The 26,879-nt window shown below is 37.5% G+C and overlaps 2 protein-coding genes across 32 annotated transcripts in view; one reads left to right on the forward strand and one right to left on the reverse strand.

The window, feature by feature from the left end:
• RMDN1 (regulator of microtubule dynamics 1) overlaps window positions 1-5,610 on the forward strand; it is a 43,042-nt gene extending 37,432 nt beyond the window's left edge. For 6 of the 10 annotated variants that reach the window (XR_014843061.1, XR_014843060.1, XR_014843059.1 and 3 more), the window contains one exon: window positions 3,289-5,610. Coding sequence is in view for 4 of the 10 variants with exons in the window: in XM_013996638.3 (XP_013852092.1) it covers window positions 3,289-3,342 (54 nt within the window). In the remaining 6 variants the exon portion in view is untranslated. Of the gene's footprint in view, window positions 1-368 lie in introns of all 10 variants that reach the window. The other 4 variants (XR_001308147.3, XM_085021153.1, XM_005662992.4 and 1 more) reach the window with 2 other exon arrangements.
• The window catches only part of WWP1 (WW domain containing E3 ubiquitin protein ligase 1), a 139,021-nt gene that overhangs the window by 12,281 nt on the left and 99,861 nt on the right, over window positions 1-26,879 (reverse strand). For 11 of the 22 annotated variants that reach the window (XM_085021125.1, XM_085021116.1, XM_085021113.1 and 8 more), the window contains 8 exons: window positions 25,952-26,111; window positions 21,030-21,163; window positions 20,801-20,941; window positions 20,092-20,212; window positions 15,755-15,859; window positions 13,272-13,368; window positions 12,790-12,862; window positions 5,855-7,062 (listed from right to left, as the gene is read on the reverse strand). In XM_085021125.1, coding sequence (XP_084877251.1) covers window positions 6,963-7,062; window positions 12,790-12,862; window positions 13,272-13,368; window positions 15,755-15,859; window positions 20,092-20,212; window positions 20,801-20,941; window positions 21,030-21,163; window positions 25,952-26,111 — 931 coding nt within the window. In that variant the 3' untranslated portion in view covers window positions 5,855-6,962. Of the gene's footprint in view, window positions 1-46; window positions 3,971-5,459; window positions 7,063-12,789; window positions 12,863-13,271; window positions 13,369-15,754; window positions 15,860-20,091; window positions 20,213-20,800; window positions 20,942-21,029; window positions 21,164-25,951; window positions 26,112-26,879 lie in introns of those variants that run through there. The other 11 variants (XR_014843033.1, XR_014843032.1, XR_014843029.1 and 8 more) reach the window with 4 other exon arrangements.

Here is a 26,879-nt window from a genome sequence, read left to right on the forward strand (position 1 = left end):
ACTTTGAGTTAAGAACCTCTTTAAAAAACTTACTTGTTAACATGCATATTGTTAAATAAGTATTTATTTCAAATATTATGGTAAATATTTAGTTACTATCAACCAATGTATGAATTACTTGCTATATTATAGAATTATTTGTCTGACATATACAACAGATCAAGTAAGATTTCTAAAACATAAAAGGCAAGGGATATGTACTAATGTGGAAGAATTCTCTAAGAATCTCATCTCTAAGAGTTCTTAAGAAATTTTATTCTTACAATGTGCAGTTCTGGTTTTTTACAAACCCTTAGAAATTATAAACTTAAATTTCACAAGTTGATCTCAATGATGTACTGTTTATAACATATATTCTTCCATTTTAGGTACAGACAGAAGCTGCTCAGTTGCTCACAGGTTTCAGTAATAAGAACTGAGGAATTTTTCCATGAAATATTTAAGAAACATCACCTTTTCATCAAATTATAAAGATAATAAATATATTAGCCCTAACTGTTCTATGGATGTTTTATCAGTTTTTAATGTTGTGACCATTTAACAAAATATACAAAATTCTAGATTTCTTCACAAGTAACAAGGCAAAAGAAATAACTGCTATAAGAGTGGTAGATATCTCCATGGCTTAGAGGCAGAGATAGTGTGTCTGAGACACCAGGAATACAAAGTGCTATGAGATTTCTAAGCAGGATTGGGTTATATCATGATGGGAGGAGATCAAGAAAAGAAAGCTTTGTGGAAGAGGTGGCATGGGGGAGTGCATTTTCAAGTTGGACTGATTCAGAGTTGAGATCTTGCAGAGAAGGTGCAGTGAAAGTTAGGTTAGCATGATGAGGGTTCTTGGTGTAAAGCAGTTAAATGATGTATCTTGGAGCCAACCTGTGTAAGGAAAGAACTCAAGTCAGGAGAGGACTGAAAATGGAGTGTTGCTTTTTTTTCTCTTTTTGTTAAATGTGAGGTAGTCTTACAAGTGGATAGATTTGTCACAGGCAGAGCCCAAATTCTATTCCCTAATGTGGTGAAAGGAACATGGAACTCAAGGGTGAAATGGAAATTAAGATGTTTTAAATATATAGGACAATGCTATTTATTAGGGGTGCCACCAGTACAAAATCTTAAGTTTTATAAAAAGTAGTAGCTTGAATGCCACTTAGAAATCTGAGAGTGTACATGTAGGTGGATTTTTCTCAAAGGAAAAACATTTTAATATTGTGAGGTATGTGCTGTTTCTGTTGATGTATGTTTTCAAAAAAAAAGAAAAATGAAAATACTGGACTCTATACACCCATCAATTGCTAATAACATTCAACAGTTGCTAATCTTTTGCTGTGTTCTACCTATATATGTGTATATATTCATATACTTGTATTTCTAAACTTGAAATTGTAGACAGCATGTATTTCATCCCTAAATTCTTCAGCATGCATTGTCTCAGAATAAGGCCATCCTTCTAAACAAAAACATCTCTATCACGAGAATTCTTTAAAAATATCTAATTGTAATTCTTTAATAGTATCTACTCCAGACCAGTGATATTCATATACCCTCAAATATTCCAAAAATATCTCACACTTTAAAAAATTCAAGAATCATACATTGCGTTTAAGTGTTTTAAAAAAATCTTACAGATTTGTCTCTCATTCCAGCAGGGCCTATTGACCGAACTTAAGAGAAGACACTGTTTCATTGTATTTCAGGGACTCCAATTAATTATATGTATATTAGATCTTTGCCTTTTATGTTTGTCACTTTGATTTTTCTTTTTACCTCTTTCAGTTTCATTTTCTTGGCTTTTTTCCATTTCTGTCTTCCATGTCCCTTAGTTTATTTTTGGTTATGTATTTTCTTCCTTAGTCTGTCTTCACTTCTGAGACGTTTTTGTCTTTTTCTTCAAACTTTCCTGATTTCACTTAGCAGGCATTTCATATCTTCACATTTTTTGTCCTGTTCTGAGATTTTGTATTTCTAATTTGGATTTTTTTCCTGTGTACAGTGATTCACATTTAATTCATATTAGTATATTGTGTTAAAAATTTTAGTTTCTTTTGTTGAGCATTTTCATTTTCAATGTCCTCCTTTTTAGTTTTTCCTTAAGAGTAACTTTGAATATTATTTTCTGCCTAGTGTGATTTTTGTGTGTGGATTTACCAGCAATGCCAGGTTATAAAATGGGAGGTAAGGAGTTCAGATTAGGTCAGTAGTACTCTCTGCCAAATGTTTTTTGTAAAATGAGGTATCTTTCAGTAATAAAGACTTTTATGGAGGGGAGGGTCTGTCTTTGAATTTTTAAAAGAAAATTAATTTTGAAATAATCATAGATTCATAAGAAGTTGCCAAAAAAAATAAGAGATAGGTCCTATATATCCTTTTCCCAGTTTGCCTGTAACTATAGTACTATATCAAAACCAGGAGATGTTCAGTGCTCTCACTTGTGTGTTATACACAATTTTGTCACACGTCTATTTTTTTTTTTTTTTTTGTCTTTTTGTCTTTTTTTGTTGTTGTTGTTGCTATTTCTTGGGCCGCTCCCGCGGCATATGGAGGTTCCCAGGCTAGGGGTTGAATCGGAGCTGTAGCCACCAGCCTACGCCAGAGCCACAGCAACGCAGGATCCGAGCCACGTCTGCAATCTACACCACAGCTCACGGCAACGCCGGATCGTTAACCCACTGAGCAAGGGCAGGGACCGAACCCGCAACCTCATGGTTCCTAGTCGGATTCGTTAACCACTGCGCCATGAAGGGAACTCCACACGTCTATTTTTTAATTGCCACCACAATCAAGGCACAGAAACTGTTCCATCAAAGAAATCCCTAGTGCTTTCCCTTTACAGTCACACCCATCTACCTCCCCTGCCACCATCCCTACTCCTGACGATCTCTAATCTGTTCAGGTCATACGGTATGTGACCTTTTGAGACTGGCTTTTTTTCATTCAGCATAACTCCTTTGAGGTCCACCTAAATTTAGTCAATAGGTCATTCCTTTTTATTGTTCATTATATTTCACTGTATGGCTGTACTGGTTTATGTAACCACCTACCATAGGGCGTTTAGGCTGTTTCTAATTTTAGGCTGTTTCTAATTTTTGGCTGTTAAGAACATTAGGTATGAGTTAATATCAACGTAAATATTCATCTTTGGGATAAACGTCCAGGAGTGTGATTGCTGGGTCTTCTACAGAGCTGTTATTTTCCTTCCCTTTTACAAGGAGATAGCTCCCGTCTCCAAGATGTAGCACCTTCCCAAGATTCTGACTGTGTGCTTTCTCAACCTCTTTGACTTCCCAGGAATCTGATTTGGCAGGCCTCACACTGGTTCTTGGCATTACCCACTCAGAGTGAGAACCCTGGGACCCATTATGTTCTTCCGGTGCAGTCTCCAATTGACTCTCTCCTTGGGTGTTTCAAAGCCGACTGCTAGTTTAAGATGCCTATTCTCCACATATGTGTAAAAAGAACTTTGTAGTGTTGTCTTCTAAACATGACAGACACAGGCTATGGGTGATTGTAACTGCCTCTAGTGGATATGTTTCCTTCCTTCTTTTAAGAATGAGAAAAGAAACCTGATTTGGAAAGTGGCTGTTATCCTGCAAGAACTTGAAGGCTCTCAATTAACTTCTTGTTACCAAAAATTTTCCCAACAGAAAATTAACTGAATGTTTAATCACAGACTGTGAACTTTTAAAAAATGACTTCTCTTGGATTCACTTTTTAAAATAAGCACAATTACAAGGAGAAAAAAAAAACCCAACAACCTGATGGATTAGAGAACATGTACAGAGGATTTACCATGAGTACCAGTAAATATTTAAAAATGCCATTATCATCTGATTGTGTTTCTCCTCGGTTGAGTTGAAGAGAGAAAATTGAGAATCTGGGAGATGCCACTTTGTTGTTGGCTTGGGTTTTCTTTTTCCTTTTTTTTTTTTTTTTTGCAGGCACTCATAGTACAACCTCTTTTGGATTGTGCCTGGGAAGAAAAAACAGAAGGGGTCGATTACTTTGGCAAAGGCCATGTAATTTATTAAATGAATAATCCTATTCATTTAATTCATTGCTCAGCCCTCTTAGAACAATAACCTGTTTCTATCTTATGACTGAAAGGTACACACTAGGTACAAAGGAGCCTCAGGAAGATAAAGGCTCCTCTGTTATGGTTTAAGCTTTTCCCTTGAGGGACTAAATCCTCAGTAGACCTCAAGTCTGGCTTTTAAGTTCAATGGATTAAGAAGAGTGGGGAATGTTACAAGAGAATGTCTATCTGCCCATTTCAACAGTTACAAGATTTGTTTTGACTTCTATAATACCACTAAAGGATCTTAGCTTCAACCAAATATTCACTCAAAAGCCTACAAGGCTTCATTTGGCACCAGTTTACTCAGAAGGCTATAGGACAGAAACTACAGCTGGTCCAGCAGATCAATGTCATGTCTCCTTACATTCAACAGATGACCTTACATCAGTTGTCTGTGTAGCAGTGCATCCATACAGCTCCCAGAACTACCATTTCCCCAGGTGACAGCTCAGGAACCTCATAAAGAATTTGCAGTTATGAGTTTCCACACTTTGGGAAGTACAAAGCTATTTTTCTTATCAAATACATGGAGTTTACCCAGTTCAGATGTAACACACCAGTCAGGCAATACTGTTGACCAGCCAATCTAGTTTTGACTACCAGAGGAATTAGGTGGCTAACAAAAGCCTGGAGGGCAAAAGGTTTCATTAACCCCTTTCAGCTATAACTGTCCTGGAAGTAGTAAAAACAAACTAAAAACACTACTTGTCGCTTCTTTCCCTGGAAGACAGACAACTAATCTGATTGATGAAACTGTGTCATCTGTGATCCACTGACGGCTCAGTTTACTAGTGGTGGTCGGGAGTGTCACTGAAATGAAGTGACAACATGAACCTGTCTCTGAGCTCCCTCTGTTGCACATTTCCTCTGTGCTGAGGTACAGCGAACCTTGTGCTTCTGATTTCTCTCTGCCCAGCACTGCACAGGACAGATGTGGGAAGAGGTGTGGGAGAAAGTTTCAGGTTTCTCTCACTGCCACTGAGTGGATAAATCAAGGTAATAAATCCTGCCTATAGAGCTGGATTTCTATAACTGGCAAGAAAGGCTAAAGGCCCTGATGAGTTCTCCAAAGGTGGTTTGGTCTTTCTGTAGGCTCTGTGTAGCTTCATCTACTGTACAGTGATTTCTTACTTGAAGTGAGGAGAGGAATGGGTATCCTGAAAGCTTCTTGTCTTCAGTCAAATCTGCTACATGGTGTTCTCACATTACTGAATGATGGTAACTTCTGTCATGGCAAAATTCATCCAGCAGTGGTTCTTTCATGGTATAATAAGTAGCCCTTTTGAAGACTGGTCACCTCTATTGCATAGTCTGCCCTATACATTAGTTTGTTTTGTTTTCAATTCTTTAGGCTTGAAAATAATTAGAATGTCAGTAATCAGAATTTGGGAAAGGAGTTATTCAACCCAAGTGGATCACTGACTTTATTTCATTTTTACTATGCGTTTTGAATAAAAATGCAAAACACAATCTAAAATAATATGTAGAAAAATAAAACTTTGGCGAAATAAAAACTATTTTTTAGGGAAATTAAACTGTATACTAGTATTTTCTGTATGTACTTAGTGAAATGTTACAGATAACATTCTAAGACGTCACTCTCATGGTTATAAAACAATTTCTAAGTTATTGAAATTTACAGTGCATACTGAAATCATGATACAAATGTAAATTTAAATTTTTATATTAAGGAAGCCCAGCTTGTTAAAGTAGCATTAATATCATTCACATCAGATTTTAATTTGTTATACATCTTTGCAGTTCAGCAAATGCCCTTGATAGTGAAAAACAAAGTGTTATTTATTTAGGACAAAATAATCTATGTAAAAAGGGCGGGGGCAAAATATTTTTTTATACTTATTCAGATACACAGAATTTTTGTGATTTTAAGAGGAATGAAGATATTCAAACAGTAACAGAGAATCATTAGACTTATTTGAGTGTTTGAATGCTTATTTAAGTCTTCAATCCATCTGGCTTTATAAAACCAAAACTTTGAACACAAAAGCAGAAAAGTTCACATTACCTTTTCATATGTTCCTAAGTATCAAATTGCATCAATTTATTATGAATTTAAAGAACATTACAAATTTTAAAACTAAAGTACAGAAGTGCCTGATTCTCTTTAATCCCACAAATACCTAGCATCCCAAAGTAACATGTAAACAAACCTCTATGCTGCTCAATGAATTCTAATTTCTAGAATAAACTAAATGTAATGGATCTAGTTAGTACACGACTTTCATTTAAGTTATGGTTTCATTCATGAATTTAACAGTATTAGTGATGTAGCAAAGAGGGAAATTTTTCAACTATTATATTTATTTAAAACAAATTGACAGGTTCAAGCACCTGTCTTTCAAAAAGCCAGCAGCATTTTTAACATATTCAAAGTAAGATTTGGCCTAAGCCCTTAATACCTTCCTGAACAGCCATGCAACTAAACACCTTCAGGAGATGTTACAAAAGGGAGAAAAAACATGGAGCAATTTGTACTTTCCCTGGATAACAGAAACAAGGTAAAACAAATCCAGATTATTTTTGAATGAATGGCTGTCATGTTAATACACTCAGAGCTCTATAAAACTAGAGCCACTATCATAAATGCTTATATAGATATATACTTATTATTTTTAATAAAGTCTCTTGTTTGCTTGAAAATTTAAGGATGATCTTTTTCCTGGTCAGTCACTTCAAGGGAACAATAAATAAAGTAGAAAAGGATGAGCTGTTTTGCATATTTCTGTGGAAGAACGGAAAACATTTATACTTTGAGAGGTTCAGAAAATTCACTGTACATAATGAACAGCTTATATACACTATCTGTGCAATTTTTCTTGGCTGGGGTATTTAAATGCAAGAGCTCCTCCAAGACAAGAAGCCATATTCATTCTTGTCCAAATCCCTCTGTCTCTTCTATTGCAAAAAGAAGTTTTTCCTTTAGTTGTTCATAACTCTTATATGGTGGTAGATCCAAGCGATTAAAACTGAACAAAAACAAAAACAAAATCAGACGTTTTCAATAAAACAAACTGAAAAGATTTCTAACACAATATTTTTTAAAGCACATTTGAAAAACTAAATGGATAGAGGAAGAATGTCAAAATCTTGCTAGAAGTATTCTAACAATTTACTTAATGATTGTAATATTAAATGTACAGACTTTCTTATAGCAGTCTATTCAAATTTAAGACCTAGCCATAAAATTTTAATGTTTCCCAGAGAAAACTAGAATTACAAATAATTATAGCAATACGTATAAAAACACTGGAATTTTTAAATAACTAATTCTTCTTTTTAATACTATTATTGTTACATTGTATCATAAGTCTCCCTAACTTTTCTTGGGTTAAAGAGTCTGTCTTTCACTCACTCACCCACTAACTCATTCATCAGTTATTTATTGAAAATTTTTTATGTACCAGTTATTTTTCCAGGAGCTAATGATACAGTGATGAAAAACTAGTCATTGTCCTCATCAAACTTACTTTCTAGGATGGAGACCGTCAATAACCAAATACATACATTTTCCTTTCCAATAATCCCATCATATGTATAATCACTTCTAAAACAATATGCTTACAGTCTTGCCAGACTCAAAGAGTTCCCTGTTGGGATTAACTGATGAAATACAGAAAATATTAAAAATGCTTAAGATGTCAATGTATTGTTTTACAATTTACTAAGGTGTGGAATAACACTTTTTAAAGATTTAGCACTGAGTAGCTGGATGAGATTCTAGAGTCCAGGGTTTTGGTCCCCACAATATGGCCATACCGGCAGTATATGGAAGTTCCTAGGCTAAGGATTGAATCCAAGCCTCAGGTGCAGGATCTCCAGATCCTTTAACCCACTGTGTCGGGCCAGGGATCACACCTGCGCCTCCACCATGACCTGAGCCACTGCAGTCGGATTCTTAACCCACTGCACCACAGCGGTTAGTCCTGTCCCCACTTCTGCCTAATGAGAACAGCTCCGAGAAGTGAAAACCTTTTAGTACTTTTATTTTCTCATGTGGAAGGTGTCTATAGATCATTCAGTTCCCTTCTACCACTCTTACCAGTTCCTACTTGCCCTTGCCCTCTACTCCTATGTAAGAATCAAGAAAGAGCCTTTTGAACCAAGGCAGCCAATTAAAATGATGTTCTTTTCAGAACATCTTAGTCCCCATACCGACAGTCACTGCCTTTGTCAGTCTGTCATTCTATCTACTAAATCTCTGCTATCTTTTCCCTCCTGATCATTACTACTGCTACCAGTATCTCCTCTGTATGTATTTTCCCATCATCTCTTATCAGAATTTCCTGTGTGCTGATCCTTCATCCATTTAAAAAAAAAAATTCTTCACAACCTATCTAGCCTTTTATCACGGCCTGGGGTACTTTAAGAAAACACGCCAGTTTAAAAAAGCCTATGCTGTTTGGAATAGCACCCCCATCAGCTTATTTAAAGTTCTAAACATACTTATCTGTTCTATGACCATGCTCTTATGGCTCTCCTGTGTTCTAGAATATCCTTTTCTGCCTATAAAAATTTTACTAATTATCAGTCCAAATGCTACGACTTCCTCCAAGATTTCTCCTCGAACATGTTATACAGACTTAATAATTCCCCTCTCCATAAGCCCTTTTTATTTCTATTTTAGCACTTATTTTACTCTGCATTATGACTGGCTAGTTTCTTCTGTTAGATTCTAAAACCCACAAGGGCAGAGTCATCTCTACTCTCCCAACACAAATCCATTTTTGCATAGAGTAGACATTTAATTAATGTTGAGTTGAAATATATAAGGAAATGGATTACTTAAAAATATCCCAAACAGGGTTCTATTTTAAGACATTAGCCATTATGTTTTCTGCTGGTTTACAAAAGGACAAAGATATACTAAAATCTATTCATCTTTCATTGAGCACTTACTATGAATATCAGAACACTGCTTTAAGTTTTAGTTTAGCTTTTGTTATAGTTCCAGCATTGAGTAAAATTTGCTACTAATATTTTATTATATATAAAAAGAGAAGGCACCAATACATTTCCCAGGGACTCCAAGGGAACAGTACATATACAGCCTGAGGCACCCTTGCCCTGAAAGCTTCCACCTCACTAAGCAAAGCACTGGGGATGATGAGCAGAAAGACCCAATCTACGAATTATCAAGACCCCGAGTCCACCACAGATTATGGCCCTGCTTAGCATAATCACTAGTGAAAACTCAAGTCTTTCTGGATCACCTTTTTTTTTTTTTTTTTTTTTTTTTTTTGTCTTTTTGCTATTTCTTGGGCCGCTCCTGCGGCATATGGAGGTTCCCAGGCTAGGGGTCTAATCGGAGCTGTGGCCGCCAGCCTACGCCAGAGCCACAGCAACGCAGGATCGGAGCCGCGTCTGCAACCTACACCACAGCTCACGGCAACGCCGGATCGTTAACCCACTGAGCAAGGGCAGGGACCAAACCCGCAACCTCATGGTTCCTAGTCGGATTCGTTAACCACTGCGCCACGATGGGAACTCCTGGATCATCTATTTTCATCTAAATGTGTATCCCAATACTCATCAATTATGTTTCCCCTGATATGAATTAAATCCCTACCTTTGTTCTTCATCTCAGATTGTTCCATCCATTCTTTTGAACTTCTGCCTTTTTTTTTTTTTTTTTTTTTTTTGTCTTTTTGTCATTTCTTGGGCTGCTCCCACGGCATACGGAGGTTCCCAGGCTAGGTGTCGAATTGGAGCTGTAGCCATGGCCTACACCAGGGCCACAGCAATGTGGGATCCGAGCTGTGTCTGCAACCTACACCACAGCTCATGGCAATGCCAGATCCTTAACCCACTGAGCAAGGCCAGGGATCGAACCCACAACCTCATGGTTCCTAGTCGGATTCGTTAACCACTGAGCCATGACCCGAACTCCTGAACTTGTTTTAAAATGCCAACCCATTAACCCATTACTGTCTCACCATCCTATCTTGTTCTCAGACCCTTCCTATCTTCACTTTTTACTTAATCCATAGCCCATCATTATAATTATTTTAGAGGTCACGGTCCATTATTATAATCACTACCTTGCAATACTTTTTAATCCCTGCCTCTCCCTTTTGGAACTTATTCAAACTCTTAATGAATTCAACCTTCTACTTTCTCATTCCTTGTACCCAAATAGCTGAAAATTACTGCAAGGGACATCTGACAACTAGGTCAATTAGTGTCACTTTAGACAAACTAGTAGATCCAATACTGTTCAGGATTCTTAGCCATATTTCTGTAGTATATACTTGTCTACCCTGACAGCTCTCCCTTTCTTTCTCCTTAGAAGTTTTTCCCTTCTTCATTGTTATAAGCAGTGACCTCACCTTATACTTTGAGAAAAGAGAAAACAACACTTAATAACTCTATTTTCCCTTCACAAAAATCTACAATCTATATAGAGTTTACACCCAACTTTCCTTCCTCTTCTGTTATAACAAAGGAAATGTTTTTATCAAAGGCAAATTCCTTAACTCATACTCAGAATCCAAATTCTATCACCTTTGGTTATGAACTCTATCACCTATCTCAGTATTCTCTCCTCTATCGGACTGACCAGTTTAAGTTGGTGTTCTCAAGTGTTTTTGGTCATAGGATCCCTTTTCACAACTAAAAATAGTGAGAAACCCAAAGAACTTTTGTTTATGTGAATTATTTGTATTGATATTTACCACATTATGAGGTAATAAAACAAATTAAAAAAAATCATTTACTCTGAAATATATTTTTACAAATCATGTCTGGCTTAACAGAAGAGATCTATACTCTGATACTCATGTGTGTGTGTTTATTCTGTCACACTACATTGTTTTGGGTTAAGTACCTGAAAAGTGTCCCCATAAAGACATGTAGTTAGAAAACAGAGATCACTTATGTGATTTTTTGCAGATAAAATTGTGGATATTATTCTTTAATAAAATATTACACTTGACAAGGTTACACATAACATGGGTTTTGGAATCTTGTCAAAGAACCTTTTGGGGGTTCCTGCTGTGGCTCAGGGGTAACGAACCCGACTAGTATCCATGAGGACGTGGGTTCAATTCCTGGCCTCGCTCAGTGGGTTAAGGATCCAGCATTGCTGTGGCTGTGGTGAAGGCCAGCAGATGCAGCTCCTATTTGACCCCTAACCTGGGAACTTGCATGTGCTATGGGTGCAGCCCTAAAAAGCAAAAAAAGATGTTTTGTACTCTATTATGTAGAATCATTGGTTTATTTTGCACTTTGAATGGATAATCATCCATTGGTTCACCTCGTTATAATTTTCAAATATTGGGGAAAAAAAGAAGTCTTGGGAAGCTGTCAATCTCATATATAAGTTTTCCAAAATTCTAATTTTTGCCTGAAACCTCAACTTTTATCAGCCAACAAATGCTGTGAGCTGTTTTCTTTAAAGTGATGCCCTTAATTCATTACTTTTCAAGAAAAGTCTGAATAAACAGTTTTTCTGTCTTCCTTCAAGTAAAAAGAATATTCCATTTTTTTAAAAAAAGTAAGCTGTTCAGCTTTTAACTCAAACAACTGCCTAAGAGCTTCCCCTCAAGATTGCCACCAAAGTGCTTTATGCAGACTTCTCAATTTGTCATACAGAATGTTAAAAATCTACATATAAATACTTCAAGTGTCAAGATTTAATGAAGTTAATGAAAGTTTTTACTATTTCATTGAGAACAACATTCAATAAGCCTGGCTTTTCTTTCAACTTCAAATGTACAGTGTTGAAAAGTACAGAGATAGCAGTTTGGTGCCACTGCCTTGACATATGCTAAGTCAACAGCAGTTTTACCCACCACTGTTTTAGCACCATAAAGCAAATGACAAAAGAATAAAAAAGGCAAAAATTTGGTTTAATATGAAAATAGTTTTGACCTTCTGAAAGAACCACATATACATATAGCATCTTTTGCCTGGATGACTATAACAGTTCTGTAATCTCCCTGTGCTCACTCTTGGATCCAATTCTCTCTCCTCTGTGGCCAGAGTGATTTTTCTTAGATCTCTTTATTTGCTATCTAAAACTCTTCAAAGGCTTCTAATTGTCCTTAGAATCAAATTCCTTATAATAACCTTTAAGGCTCTGCATAATTTAGCCCCTGCCTATACTTCCATATTCTTTTTATCCCTCCCCACCACCACAATTCATTAAGTTCCATTCATACCAAGTCATCCTTATTTCCGTGAATAAAGATGTCTTAACTTCAGGTAAGAAGGGACCCTGGAAGCGACCCTGTACAAAGAATGCATTTCCCCTGTTTCTTCCTACAGCATGCTGTTTACCAAACCCAACTTAAACGAGAAACCTCCCTGAGCACCCAGTCTAGAGGAAGTTTCCCTCCAAGTGTTCTCTATTATAGAAACCTCTTGATTTCCTTTGAAAGACACCTAGAATTTGCAAATAGTTGGTTGTTTTTTGTGCCCCCTTCCCCAAGAGAACACAAACTTCATAAAGTGCAGGGAGCACTTCAATCTTATTAAAGGGTATTCTTAAATATTTGTTGAATCAAACGATTCTCAAGTATTTATATTAACCAATCATTCTAAAGTGCTTAGTTACAGAATGCTATATTAATCAGTCTGTTTTCAAAACTGAAATTCTGACTACTTTAATTAATAAGCAATTATACTGGATCTTATATTTGTTTTTTAAAAAAGGCTCTGGCATTCACCTTCCTATTTAGGATTCTTGAACTTACCACGTGTGGCTTCTTGGTAACCAGGTGTCTTTGCCAACTTTTTCAATGCAAAATTTTTGAGGCCCATTACTTCCTAAACCAGGAAAATAAGACAGAATTTATCTAGTCCTTTAAACTTTTTAGTTTTAACAACTAGTCAAATAATAGAACATGTCACATAGTCAACATGACTGATACAGAATAAACTACAGTGTACACTGCTTCTGCCTAGAGAAGTTTATTGGTGCAGAGATCTAGCAATAAGAATTACAAAGTGGAAAGATAAGTATCACTACAGAATCTCGCTCCCTTTACAAAGCAATGGCCAGCCAGGCTATGTGAGCAGACTTTCATTTTTGTCTTAGAAATGTATTTGATATTAATCGTTAATGTCTTTTGGTAGATGCCCTACATAGAGCACAGAAGAGTAATCCTTACGTACAAGTCTGCTGAATGTCTAAACACCATTATTATCACAATTATTTGAGAGAAAATGCATTTACCCATGAGCTCAGCAAATCCTCCTAGAGGTAAACGGCAGGTTCCAGTGACAAACTGCAACAGTCGCATTCTTACTTCATTGTCTGTCTCTTTCACAAACTGTGTAACAAAATCGAATTTACTTTAGTATAAAATAAATACTTGATTTTTTTTCAGTAATGGAAATAGTACAAATTATTCTTAAATTTCTTCCAGAAAATTAGAAGACTAAGAAATTTAACACTGAAGGTAGGTTTAAAACACATGTGATAAGTGGTTGTAGCATTTATCATTTATTAAGGCTAAGCATGATCCTAAGTAGATGATTAATCTTACTTCAATTAAGCCTTACAATTACACCATATGCTGGCCACTATTATTATGACGGCCATCTTACAGAGAGGAAAGGAGGCCCAGAAAGGTTGCCGTGTGTCCAAGGTCAGACCACTGAAAGGTAGCTTAGATGTGGCTGGGCTACACTTTTACAGATATCACCTGTGGAGGGCTCCTGCCATGCACTGTGTTCTAGGCTTTCTATGTACTTAGCCCTCATACCAAAATTATGAAGTAGGTACTATAATTAGCATCCCCACTGTACCTATAAGAGAAGGGAGAACTAGGTAGATGAATCTGTCCTTCTCAAACCGGCTGAGCTGTAAACCACTGTTAATCCTGAGCCAACTACTGTTCTCTCCTGTAAGCTACCAAATACTTCATGAACACTTCCCGACTGCCACTCTTATTTGTGGTGTTTTCTTCTACTAAACACCATTTCCCAACTCTATTCTTCATACCTGAAAACCTGAAGTATGCATTCTAAAAATATAAGTAGTTCACTATCTCTTCACAGCGAAGACAAATGGGTAATGGGAAATACCGATCTGAACTGATCTGAGTGTCCTAAAGACAAGGAACTTGGGGGATACTCTAAGAGCAGAAATGAATCTTACAAACAGGGACTAAACTTTAGCTTAGGATAAGATGTTAAGACAAAAACGCTATGCTGATCATGACCAAAAATGTTTCTGTGCAGAATTGTGCTGAGGCACATATTTCATCAAGACAAGGAAATAGAACTTATTACCGGACCTGGCATAAACCTCACTACTTTCCCTACTGCAAACCCAAGTTAGAAAATACTATTCATTTGGATTTGCATGACCCAATGCTTAAGTTCCTCAGGTATATCGATACAAATGTCCAAACAAAGTCAGGGAACAAAAGGAGTGATAAAGCTGGTAAAGAGCCTAAAAGGAAAGATTACAGACACCTGATGCAATTCTGATGTTTTAGGCTTGAAAATGGAGTTACTCCTTTCTGTTTATTTTTTACAAAAAGGTGATACATTCAATGTGGAACTCAGGGCAGTAGAAGGTCACACTGGGAAGAGCACCCCACATACAGGAGTCAGCTCTCCTCCTGTTGCTAGAGTGCCCTGTACCTCTGCACTGCATTGAGACACTAGCATACTTCGACTACACAGACCATATATTTTCCTTTCAACAAAATAATACACACAACTTCCTTTTCCCCTTAATATTGTATTGGAATATATCACTCTCCAATATTCTGTTAATTTGCATTAAGAAACATAATGACAATGAGGTATATAGAATTACAGAATGGATATATTACAATTTATTCACTTAGTCCTCCCAATGGACATTTAGGCATTTCCAGCCTCCATTAGCGTAACATTAATGTTGCAATAAATATTCTGATATGTGCCATTTTGTATATGTGAAGTATATCTATAAAATAAATTTCTAGAAGTGTCCACACTTCTTGAGAGTATGGTGTAATAAGCACATGACATATCCTTAGGAAAAGATGCAACTTTTGGAAAAATCTTTCTATAATAATACAAAATCCTAGGCTTTCCACCTGAAAGTTAAACAGGTAAAGCACAAGGAAACCAGATATTTAGTTACTAAGTTGAAATGAATTTCAATTAATTTAGGTGGAGAGTATCTCTGACCTAGACATTTTAAATTCTCAAAGAACACGCAAACACAAACAAATAAAGGAGAGGAAGAAAGAGAAAAAGAAAAGAGAAGGGGAGAGAGAAAGAGAAGGGAAAGAAGAAAGAACAGAAAGTCATTCTTGGATATTACTCTCTAGATTTTTCTAGTTCTCTGGCATATTATCATCTTTAGAGGAATTAAATAATTTCTCATTAAAAACAAACTTCCTTATTTTCCTTATTTACTTCTAGTAGTAAGTAGAATTTATACTTTCATACTGCTAGAAAAAAATGTTATACCTACAACTGTTACCATTACACTGTTACTTAAAGAAGATGGCTATTTATTCTTTCATTTAGGAAATAATCAATGGAAAATCCTTTAACAAGTGTTCACACTGTCCACTTCTAATTTAAAATTCAAAGACTAATAAATATCATGTCCCAAAGCAGTTTTAACTTAAAAAATGAACTCTTTTTAAACCCCTGTTTTATTAGAAAACACTTTGAGTTACTTTGTTTCAAAAATATAAAAGCAAATACCTGCCAAAACCAAATGATCTGCTTGCTATTTCTTGTGTAATGGCGGTACACGGTGTTTCTTTGCCAATCTGCCAAGTCAACCTCCTGCATGCCACACAACATAACCTGGGAAAGGAGCATGGTATCAGGTCACAGCACAGATTTAGTGAAGAGAGTAACCATATGACTAGAATCTGCTAATGCACAGCTATGCACATACATAATTTTGTGAACAACCATGTGTATGTCAAATAATGATCACAGTAATAAATTCAGCAAAATGTGTAGCAATTTAGCATGCAGAATTCTTTGGTACTTTATCTTCCCCATGTTTACTGAACTTAAACTGAAAACATTTAAAGTAACTATTCTTCAAGGAAAACATTAGCTGTGCCAAAACAGAATGTATCTTTTACTATAAATATATCCCAAGTAAGATATCCAAATTATCGATACATTTCAAACATATACCTCCAGTTCTTTTTTTTTTTTTTTACACCTATGCTACCTTAGCCATTTCTAATTAAAAATACACAGACTTCCTGTTACTCATTTATCCAGCAGATAAAGCATTTTACATTTGTGAAATTTTCAAGTCACCCCAGTTTACTATATATGGGATGAAACTATTTGGGGCATAATAAAATAAATAGTGTAATACTTAATTTACTTCTCATAAAGCAACTATGATCTATAATTTACATACAATAAAATGTGCATATTTTAAGTACAGCGTTAGATCCATTTTGATAGCTGTAAACACCTGTGAAACCACCATCACTATCAAGATGTATAATATTTCCACTGTGTCCTTTTTGCAGTTAAAACCACCATCCTCATCTTTAGTTCTAGGTAATCAGCAATTTCAACACAGATTGGCTTTTTGAGACTATTAAGATATACTACACGCCCCCCAAACCGTTTTCTTTTCCCGCTCAGCAAAATGTTTATGAGATTCACCCATATTGCAGGTACCAGCAGTTTCATATTGCCGCGTGGTATTTCATTATATAAATATACAACAATTTATTTATCTATTTACTTGTTTTGGGGGGTTTTTTTTGGCTGTATCTGCAGCATATACGGTTCCCAGACCAGGGATTGAATCCGTGCTGGAGATGTGACCTACGCCACAGCTGCAGCAACATGGGATCCTTAACCCATGTTGCTGGGCTGGGATCAACCAGATACCCAAGCCACTACAGTCGGATCCTTAACCCACTGAACCACAGTGGGAAATCCTATCCATTCACTTGATGAACATTTAGGTTACTTTAGAATTTTTGGTTTTGATGTATAAAGATGTGATGAACATTTATGGAAGAGTCTTTGTGTGAACATACATTTGATTTCCATGTGCAGTGGCTTGGGAATCTGATACAATGCAGAATAGAAGTGGAGCATGGACATCTTCGCCTTGTTCCCAATCTTAATGAGGAACAGTCAAGGTACCACTGTGTATGTATATATGTCTTTTTAGGGCTGCACTCATGGCATATATAAGTTCCCAGGATAGGGGTCAAATAAGAGCTACAGTTGCTGGCCTACACCACAGCCACAGCAATGCAGAATCCAAGCTGAGTCTGCAACATACACCACAGCTCAAAGCAATGCCAGATTCTTAACCCACTGAGTGAGGCCAGGGATCGAACCTGCGTCTTCATGGATACTAGTCGGGTTCGTTACCACTGAGCCACGATGGGAACTCCCAAGTACCACCATTTCGAATGTTAGGATTTATCTTTTTTGTTGATGTCCTTTATCAAATTGAAAAGTTGCCCAGGGTTTATGAGAGTTTATAAAAAGAATGACTGTTACAGATTCTTAAGGTTAAAACAGAATTTAAACTGTAAAAATGGGCATGATTATGAATAACTAATATTGTGAATAATGGTGTGAATATCCCTTATAGTATTATTTGTGGTTAAGAGAGATAATGGGAGTAAAAGAACAAGAGGAATAAAAACCAAGACAAAGCAAAACAAACAAAAATCTTTATTTCCTCACAGCTCTACACAGTGAGCTAAAGGCAAATCAGTTACCAATAAAGGTTTTGGTCTCCATATATGTGTAAGAAAATTATCATATAACCAAACTATTTCACAAGGCTCTATGTAAGAAGACTATAAATGCTACCAAGGGTAATACAGAAGTAACCGCCTATTAATATCTTTCTTGATCTACTGTTTCAGTCTCATCTCTGCTTTAATGACAGGCTCTTGCCACAATATCACTCTTTCACTGAGTGGGCCTCTAAAACAGGAGTTCTCAACTTGGGGCATGGAATATTTTAGGTGTATGAATTTCGAGAATACAAAATTGCCTAATTTTCTTCAGTCTTAATAAAGTTGGCAATTTAAAAAATGATTAATATTACCCTCAAAAATATCTTTTGTTCTACTAATGTGTTTCTGCTAATGTGTGTAAGCAAGGTATTAAGAAGGAGATGTTAATCGGGTTTAGATAGTCTATATGTCATTCAGGCTTAGAGTCCTGTATTCCATATGCTTCCCATGTCAGTTTCTAAGAGGCTAATTTCTACATAGGAATACTGATGTACAGAATTTAAAATGTTAGTTTCCCATATGCACATTTGATTACATGAACAAAACTGAGGACCCAAGGAAGCTGAAGTTAAAATACTGCTCCCAAAGGAGGCAGAGAGGAAATGCAAAGCACTGTCCCAACACCCTGCCTATATTCTAATCTATGTGGGGAAAGAAGACTTCGAGAATTCACAGTACATAATCATTAGGGAAATACAAATCTAAACCATAGTGAGCTACTACCTCACACTTATTAGATTGGCTACTATTTAAAAAAAAAAAAACAAAAAACAGAGAGTAACAAGTATAGGCAAAGATGTAGAAAAGTTAGAAGCCCTGTATACTTTTTGTGGGAATGTAAAATGGTGCAGCCACTATAGAAACGGTGTGAGAGTTCCTCAAAAGTTAAATAGAGAATTACTATATGATCCATAAATACCACTCCTGGCTATATGTCCAAAAGAAATGAAAGCAGGATCTCAAAGAGATATTTGTACAGTCATGTTCGTAGCAGCATTATTCACCAACAGCCAGAAGGTGGAAGCAACACAAAGATTCACTGATTGGTGAATGGATAAACAAAACTGTGGTATGTACATGCATTGGAATGTTATTCAATCTTAAAAAGAAAAGAAGGAATTCCCTGGTGGCTCAGTGGGTTAAGGATCCAGTGTTGTCAATGCTGTGACTTGGGTCACCGTTGTGGTGCAGGTTCGAACTCTGACCTAGGAATGTCCCATGCTGTGGGCGTGGCCAAAAAAAAGGGAAAAAAAATTTTACATATGCTACAAAATGGATGAACCATGAGAACATTATGCTAAGTGAAGCAAGCTGGTCACAATAAGTCAAATATTGTATGATTTCACTTATATTAAGTAACAAGAGTTAGTCAAACTCAGAAACAGAAAGTAGAATGGTAGCTGCCAGGGCCTCGGGAGGAAGAGGAAATAGGGAGGTGTTTAATTGGTATAGAGTTTCAGTTTTGCAAAATGAAAAAGTTCTGGAGATTGGTTGCACAATAATGTGAATATACTTAATATCACTGAAGTGTACACTTAAAAAGGTTCCAGATGGTAAATTTTATGTTACGTGTATTTTATCACCAAAAAAAAAAAAAGAAAGAAAAAGAAAAAAAAGAAAATTAGATATATTTCTAACAATTTTATTTTATTTTATTTTATTTTATTTTTTTGCTACTTCTTTGGGCCGCTCCCGCGGCATGTGGAGGTTCCCAGGCTAGGGGTCCAACCGGAGCTGTAGCTGCCAGCCTACGCCAGAGCCACAGCAACGCGGGATCCGAGCCGCATCTGCAACCTACACCACAGCTCACAGCAACGCCGGATCGTTAACCCACTGAGCAAGGCCAGGGACCGAACCCGCAACCTCATGGTTCCTAGTCAGGTTCATTAACCACTGCGCCACGACGGGAACTCCTATTTCTAACAATTTTAAATACATTTGAGTTAGGACCACTATGAACTTATGACTTAAAAATTTAATCTTTGGGGCAACTCACTACTAAACTAGGATTTCATAAAGTTCTCCAAATTATTAATAAGGTGGCACTGACTCTTTAGGAGCTCTGACAGCTGGCACTGATTGATGATTTTGTGCCCATGACATCATCAAATTTTTGAGAACTTAGGACCCTTACCCAAGGCTGGGATTTAACACACCCTAAACATATGGATGAATAAGAGGACTGAAGATTTCTGCCACATGATTTTAAAATGTGTGAACATTCTTTTTTAAAGCATAACAACCCTCCTCCCAATTAACATTCCCTATAATAGCAAAATAAAAGACCCTAACCTCCAATTCTTTTTCATCAAAGTACTGTAGCCACTGAAGGGGAACAACTTCATTGAAACCATCAAGGAAAGCTTTGGTCTGTTCTTGTACTCCTCGAGAAAAACGCCACTCTGTCATTAAGCTGAAAATAAAGACAGGATTTAAAAATATGTAATTTGTGTGTGACATAAAAGGCTTAAAAACAGAAAAACCTTTCTTAACCACGGTTAAAAGAGAAAGTGAAGAAAATCACTATGTTGTAAATGGATCACAGAATATAAGGGAACACAGTTTCAAAACAGAGGTTGTGGTGAGAACTATTAAAAGGTAAGTGAAAAGGGCAAAGTGAGATGGAACAGGAAGTGAGCATCAGAGTGCTAGTCAAGGTATGGCTCTGCTACTGAAACAGAGAGCCTCTGTCTCCTCATCTGGAAATGGAAAGGCTTTTCTTAGCACCAATGTTCTCTGATTTTTGACCAGGACAAAGGTAGGATGCATACAGCAAGTGGCGGTGGGAAAGTGAAGGCCATTTATTCTCTTATTTCAAGAACATCGGTTCGGTTGAGAACTAAGTAGAGAGAAAAATGATTAAAAAGGGTAAGTGAAAGAGGGAAGGAACATGGAACAACTTCCTAAAGGAGTGAACATGGATAAAGGTAAGGGTAGAGACAGAGTTCTAGCATGCCCTAGCAGTTCCAGAAATGAAGATCAATCAGATGTATCATCTTACCCAATATATTCATCTTTGTTCTCCTCAGTCACCAGGATATTAGAACCTCCCAACTTCAGGTCATGTGAAGTAACTTTCCCCAAAATCTCCATGTCAACAGAAAAGTACATTTCTAGGCCACATTCTTCAATGTTGTTGTCTCTAGGTGATATAAATATATAGCCACTAATTAACAAGATATGTAAACTAGTTTCAAGAAAATACCTTATTGAAAGATAAATCTTCAAACCTTATCCAGATAAGGGAGTTATAAAATTCAGTATCGATAGATTCCAAATCCTTAATAGTCAGTTTTTTACTTAGCATACGCTTGTAGAAGGGTAAGGAGAAACCGGTATCAATAAACTTTCCATGAAAAAGTGCCTGACAAGAAAAACAAAAAACTTTACTTAAAAAAATGGTAAGACAACCAATTTCTTACTCAGAGCATAATGGTAGCAAGAGAAATCATGAGGTTTTACAAGCAAAAAATAGTACTTACTAAGTAATCAGCATAAATCATGACAACTAAAATACTATATAATATGCTAAGTATGAAAAACACTTTACAGAGTTAAAATTGAATCTGTTTAACTGAGATCAAATACTCAGCTATATCATGTCCTTTCAGTAACTATAAAAGAGGAAGATAAAGGAGCTTTACCAAGTCTCACTGTTTCTAATATGTTTCATGAATTACAACCTGCCCCCCGCCCCTGGATGCAGAAATGAAAGACCCCTCTCCACTCCTTTCTTCTCCTACAGCTGCCTTTTCCTAAGAGATTTTTCAGGACTAAACCCATCGTGCCTTTAACCCCATTCACAAAAGCCAACACAAGAGGCCCCAGATCCCCACCCCTTGACTCTCACCACCAATCTGCTTGTTACCTCAAAATCTGATTTCACGTCTCACAACTCCCCAAACTCTCAAAACCATCTAATGTGCTAGCACTAGCAAAATCCATCACTAGCAAAATCCCCCACACCCTCAACTCTCTTTGAAGATCCTGTGCTATTTTGCTCTACCAGAAATTTGGCATTTTTCTGGGCACTGTGCTTCCTCTCAAACCCTCTAGAGGGGTAGGTGGCTGTTTCTCTCTCCTCTTCATGTCACCAGGCTTGCAAGTGGGGTGGGTGTTACTTATCACTAATTTCTCCTCTCTAAGCCACCCTAGCCTTCAAGCCCAAACCCAACATGACCATCATCATTCTGAAGACTTGAACATCATGCTCATGATTCTTTCTTTTTTTTAAATTTTATGGCTACACCCCTGGCATATGGAAATTCCTGGGCCAGCAACTGAATCTGAGCCTCGGCTGCAAAAATGCAGGATCCTTTAACCAAATGTGCTGGGCTGGGGTTGAACCTGCACGTCCAGAGCAACCTGAGCCACTGCAGTTGGATTCTTAACCCACTGCGCCCTAACGGGAACTCCCATGCTGCTCTACCCTGGCATTTTGGTCCTTCCCATGATCTTATTAGTCTTTAACTTACCTAAATATTCTCAACACCATACTTTAGATTCTGTTATTAGCACTAACTAAAATTCCTTCATAAAGTCAATTCCAAACAGCACCTGATTTTCCAGCTCACTGCTTTTAGTAATAACACCAGTGATTTCTGACCCTACTGAAATCTAAAAAAACCCATGGAACCTGTGATCTTGCCTCTGTCCCTCAGCCCTCTTACAAAGTTATTTTTCCCCTCAGTTCAGATTCCATTGTCAATCATTAAAATTACTCCGTTATTTACCTTCAAATGCTGCCTCCCCAGTATAAAGGTATATAAAAATACAGTATACTTTTATATTTTTGGTAAAACCAAACTCTAGCTAAATATAACTGTCAACCAACTCCATACATGTGCTTGGGCAGTGGGACGTGCCAGAAGTGCACATGCAACCATGCTGCAGGCTCACGACCAGCAGCCTCAGGTTGGAAGCGTAGTGCTGCCTGAGAATCACATATCCCCAATTTCATTCCGTCTCCCACTCTCCTAGATGACTATTTCATTCCTCAATACCTCCTCACTCTGAGCTAACTGATCTTGCTTTCTACTTCACTGAGGAAACAGAGGTATCGTAAGAGATTTTGTGTATTCCATCACATCTGCTCACTACTAGCATCTGAATCTATATACCCATTATGGAGAAGCTATCTATTAACCTATCTACACTAGACAGATCTCCTTGCTCCCCACTCAAGGGCATTGTTTCCATATTCCCTATCTCCTTGCCTCATCAAATTCTTCCTTCTCTTACTTGATCATTATCAGAATATAAACATTTTATTTACCTCCCATTTTTGGTTCCATACCTACTTCTAGTTAATGCCCAACTTCTCTATGAGCCTTTACAGCAAACTTCTTTAAAAGATTTGTTTATATTCATTGTTTCCACTTCTCCTTCCACTCTGTTGATTTCATGCCCATCAATCTTTCAATTCCACTGCTCCTGAATATCACTCATCTGGCCAAATCAAATGGGTTACTTCTCAGGCCTCATCTTGCTCAGCCTACCAGCATTTGACACAGTTGATTACTTCTTCCTTCTTGAAACATACTTTCAAATTCTTTCTTCCTCTTCAGGAAACCATTCTTATTTGTTTCTCCTTCCTCCTCCTCTGCCTCAGCCCTTTTGCTGGTTGCTTACTTCCCCAACTTATTTCTTTTACTTTTTATTTTTAGCTTTTTAGGGGCGCACCTGAAGCATATGGAAGTTCCCAGGTTAGAGGTCGAATCAGAGCTACAGCTGCTGGCCTACACCACAGCCACAGCAACTCATGATCTGAGCTACATCTGTGACCTACACCACAGCTCAGGGCAATGCCAGTTCCTTAACCTACTCACTGAGTGAGGCCGGGGGTTGAACCCTCAACCTAATGGTTCCTAGTTGGATTCGTTTCCTCTGCACTACAACAGGAACTCCTATTTCCCCAACTTATTGTTGATGTCTTTAAACTTTTTCTCTGTCCACATTTATTCTTCATTTTTTTATTTTTATTTTTTTGTCTTTTTGCCATCTCTGGGGCCGCTCCTGCGGCATATGGAGGTTCCCAGGCTAGGGGTCGAATCGGAGCTGTAGCTGCCAGCCTACGCTAGAGCCACAGCAACGCAGGATCTGAGCCTCGTCTGCAACCTACACCACAGCTCACGGCAACGCCGGATCCTTAACCCACTGAGCAAGGGCAGGGATGGAACCCGAAACCTCATGGTTCCTAGTCGGATTCATTAACCACTGCACCACGACGGGAACTCCCACACTTATTCTTTGAACAATCGCATAGGCTTACCTAGATACCCTCTCACTGCTGGACTTGTGTATCCAACTACCTAATCCACATCTCCACTTGAATACTGGAGATATCTTAAACAAACCAAATCCCAATGCATGATTCTCTCCACCCCCCCAAATGTGCTCTTGCCACAACTCTGCCATCGTGGGAAATGGCAACTGCAGCCAGACACACATTTTAGTGCTGTCCTTGACTCTTGTTCACAACTTGCATCTAAACTGACAGAAAACCCTGTTAGCTCTACCTACAAAATATATCCAGAATCCAAACCACTTCTCACTACCTCTACTGCTTCTCTTCCAATCAAGTCCAAGTCACTATCAACTCTCACCAGTTGCAAATGGTCTTCCACTTCTACTCTCGCTTTCCTTTGACTTCATTTATAGTCTCTTTCTACACAGCAGCCAACTGAGCCTAATAAAATCTAAGTCACATTATGCTACTTTCCTAAAGATCCCACACAGTACCTCTCAACCTCATCTTCCATACATGCTCCCTCAGAAACTCTGCTCAGCCGTGATATTTTCAAAGATGTACTTCCACTTAAAGGCCTTTTTCTTGATGTTTCTATGCCTATAATGATGTTCTCAAAATATATGCATGACTCAACCCCTTGCTTTCTTGTTTTTTTGTTCATATGTTACCCATCAGAGAGGCCTCCTCTAATTATACTATATATAAAAGAAAAACAGGAGTTCCCGTCGTGGCGCAGTGGGTAACGAATCCGACTAGGAACTGTGAGGTTGCGGGTTCCATCTCTGCCCTTGCTCAGTGGGTTACGGATCCGGCGTTGCCGTGAGCTGTGGTGTAGGTTGCAGACGCGGCTCGGATCCTGCGTTGCTGTGGCTCTGGCGTAGGCTGGCAGCTACAGCTCCGATTCAACCCCTAACCTGGGAACCTCCACATGCAGCGGGAGCAGCCCAAAGAAATAGCAAAGAGACAAAAAATAAATAAATAAATAAATAAATAAATAAATAAAATAAAAAGAAAAAGAAAAAAAAAAGAAAGAAAAACACCCCCTTGTCCTCAGCATATATTTATTTATTTATTTATTTATTTATTTATTTATTTGGTCTTTCTGCTATTTCTTTGGGCCGCTCCTGCGGCATATGGAGGTTCCCAGGCTAGGGGTCGAATTGGAGCTGTAGCCACTGGCCTACGCCAGAGCCACAGCAACGCAGGATCTGAGCCGCGTCTGCAACCTACACCACAGCTCACGGCAACGCCGGATCCGTAACCCACTGAGCAAGCGCAGGGACCGAACCCGCAACCTCATGGTTCCTAGTCAGATTCGTTAACCACTGCGCCACGCCGGGAACTCCAAGCATATATTTATTTACTATTTGTCTCCCTCTAACAGAATTCAGATCCCTGAGAACAGGGACTGTGCCTTTTTTTTTCATGGTTTCATCTTTCTCATACTATGATGCCATTGTAGGTGCTCAACAAATATTTGCTGAGTGAATGAATAAAGTGCAAATAAATAAATACAAACACTTCTCAAGAAGACTACAGTTTCACAAGAGCTCTGGAAAGCTCTAAAATTTCCTAAAGCATCAACCAAGTTTAATTATTATAAACTCAGATTTTCCTTTTATAGAAGTGATCACACTATCATTAGGCTTAAATGACAGGACTTTTAAAGACCAAGTGGCTCAATCAATAATCTTCATAATCTTGACTTCACACGTGTACTCAAAAAAACCTGTATTTTGATACCCTTTAGGCAAAATTCCTTGATAACAAAACTTGTAAACACACATAACCAAGGATAATAATGAGTATCATTTTTTTAAAATCCTCTCTTTAAAATACTTTTGAAATAAGCAAAATGTAAATAAAAAATGAATGAATAGATAGCAGAAGGTCAGAACTTACCATAGCAATAAAGCGACCAATGAAACAGAAGTATGAAAGATGATCTGGGTTGATGGTTGATGCTGGATTTATCTGTAGACAGTAGTTGTTCTTTCCAGCATACTCAAATAAGCAATACATGGGATTTAAAACTTCGTGTGAAAGCAAGAAAAACCATTCTCTACAAGAAAATGAGTCAACATTATTTTTAGCACCCATATATGAATTTAAAAACAGATCTTAAACACACTCATACATATAACATACCTCAGCTCAAAAGCCTTCAAGAATTCCGCTGTCCGTTCCTCAGCCCTCCACAAAAGTCTCTTTACAATGCAGCCCTCCACTCCAAGCTACCTGCCAGTTCCCATGTTGCCAAACTATAAACTCGGTGTTTCATACGTCTAACATGCTTATTCCTATGCTCTATTTTCATCTGGGAATTAATCCTCAACTTCAACTCAGTCTATGGGGATCCCACTTTTTTCTTTCAAGTCCAACTTGGATCCATTTACCTCAGCAATTTTTTGAAGCAATTTTCAGTGTATTTCAGTGAATTGTTCCCTGATTAATTTGTGGTAAAAACCTCATAAATTTTTCATTTTTATGCATTTAACTGGCCGCATCTACCAGACCATAAGCTCCTCAAAAACAAAAGTCACATGTTATATGTTTTTTTGTATCCTTAACTCTCGTATGCATCCTAGGATCTATGTACAGTAGGTTTTAATAATATTTGCTAATACTGAGATACACAGCACTGCCACTACAAAAGTTTTAATTTTATTGGCAATCCATTAAAAAAATGGAACTAAAATTTTATTTTTAAATTTTTTAAATTTTTTGCTTTTTAGGGCCGTGAGTGCAGCCTATGGAAGTTACCAGGCTAGGGGTTGAATCGGAGCTACCGCTGCCAGGCTATGCCACAGCCACAGCAAAGTGGGATCTG

This window comes from Sus scrofa, chromosome 4, assembly GCF_054392235.1.
Source record: "Sus scrofa isolate SSC_HxYL_T2T_F1_AM1 chromosome 4, Sscrofa_HxYL_maternal_Yorkshire_Landrace_v2.0, whole genome shotgun sequence".
NCBI classification, from domain to species: domain Eukaryota; kingdom Metazoa; phylum Chordata; class Mammalia; order Artiodactyla; family Suidae; genus Sus; species Sus scrofa.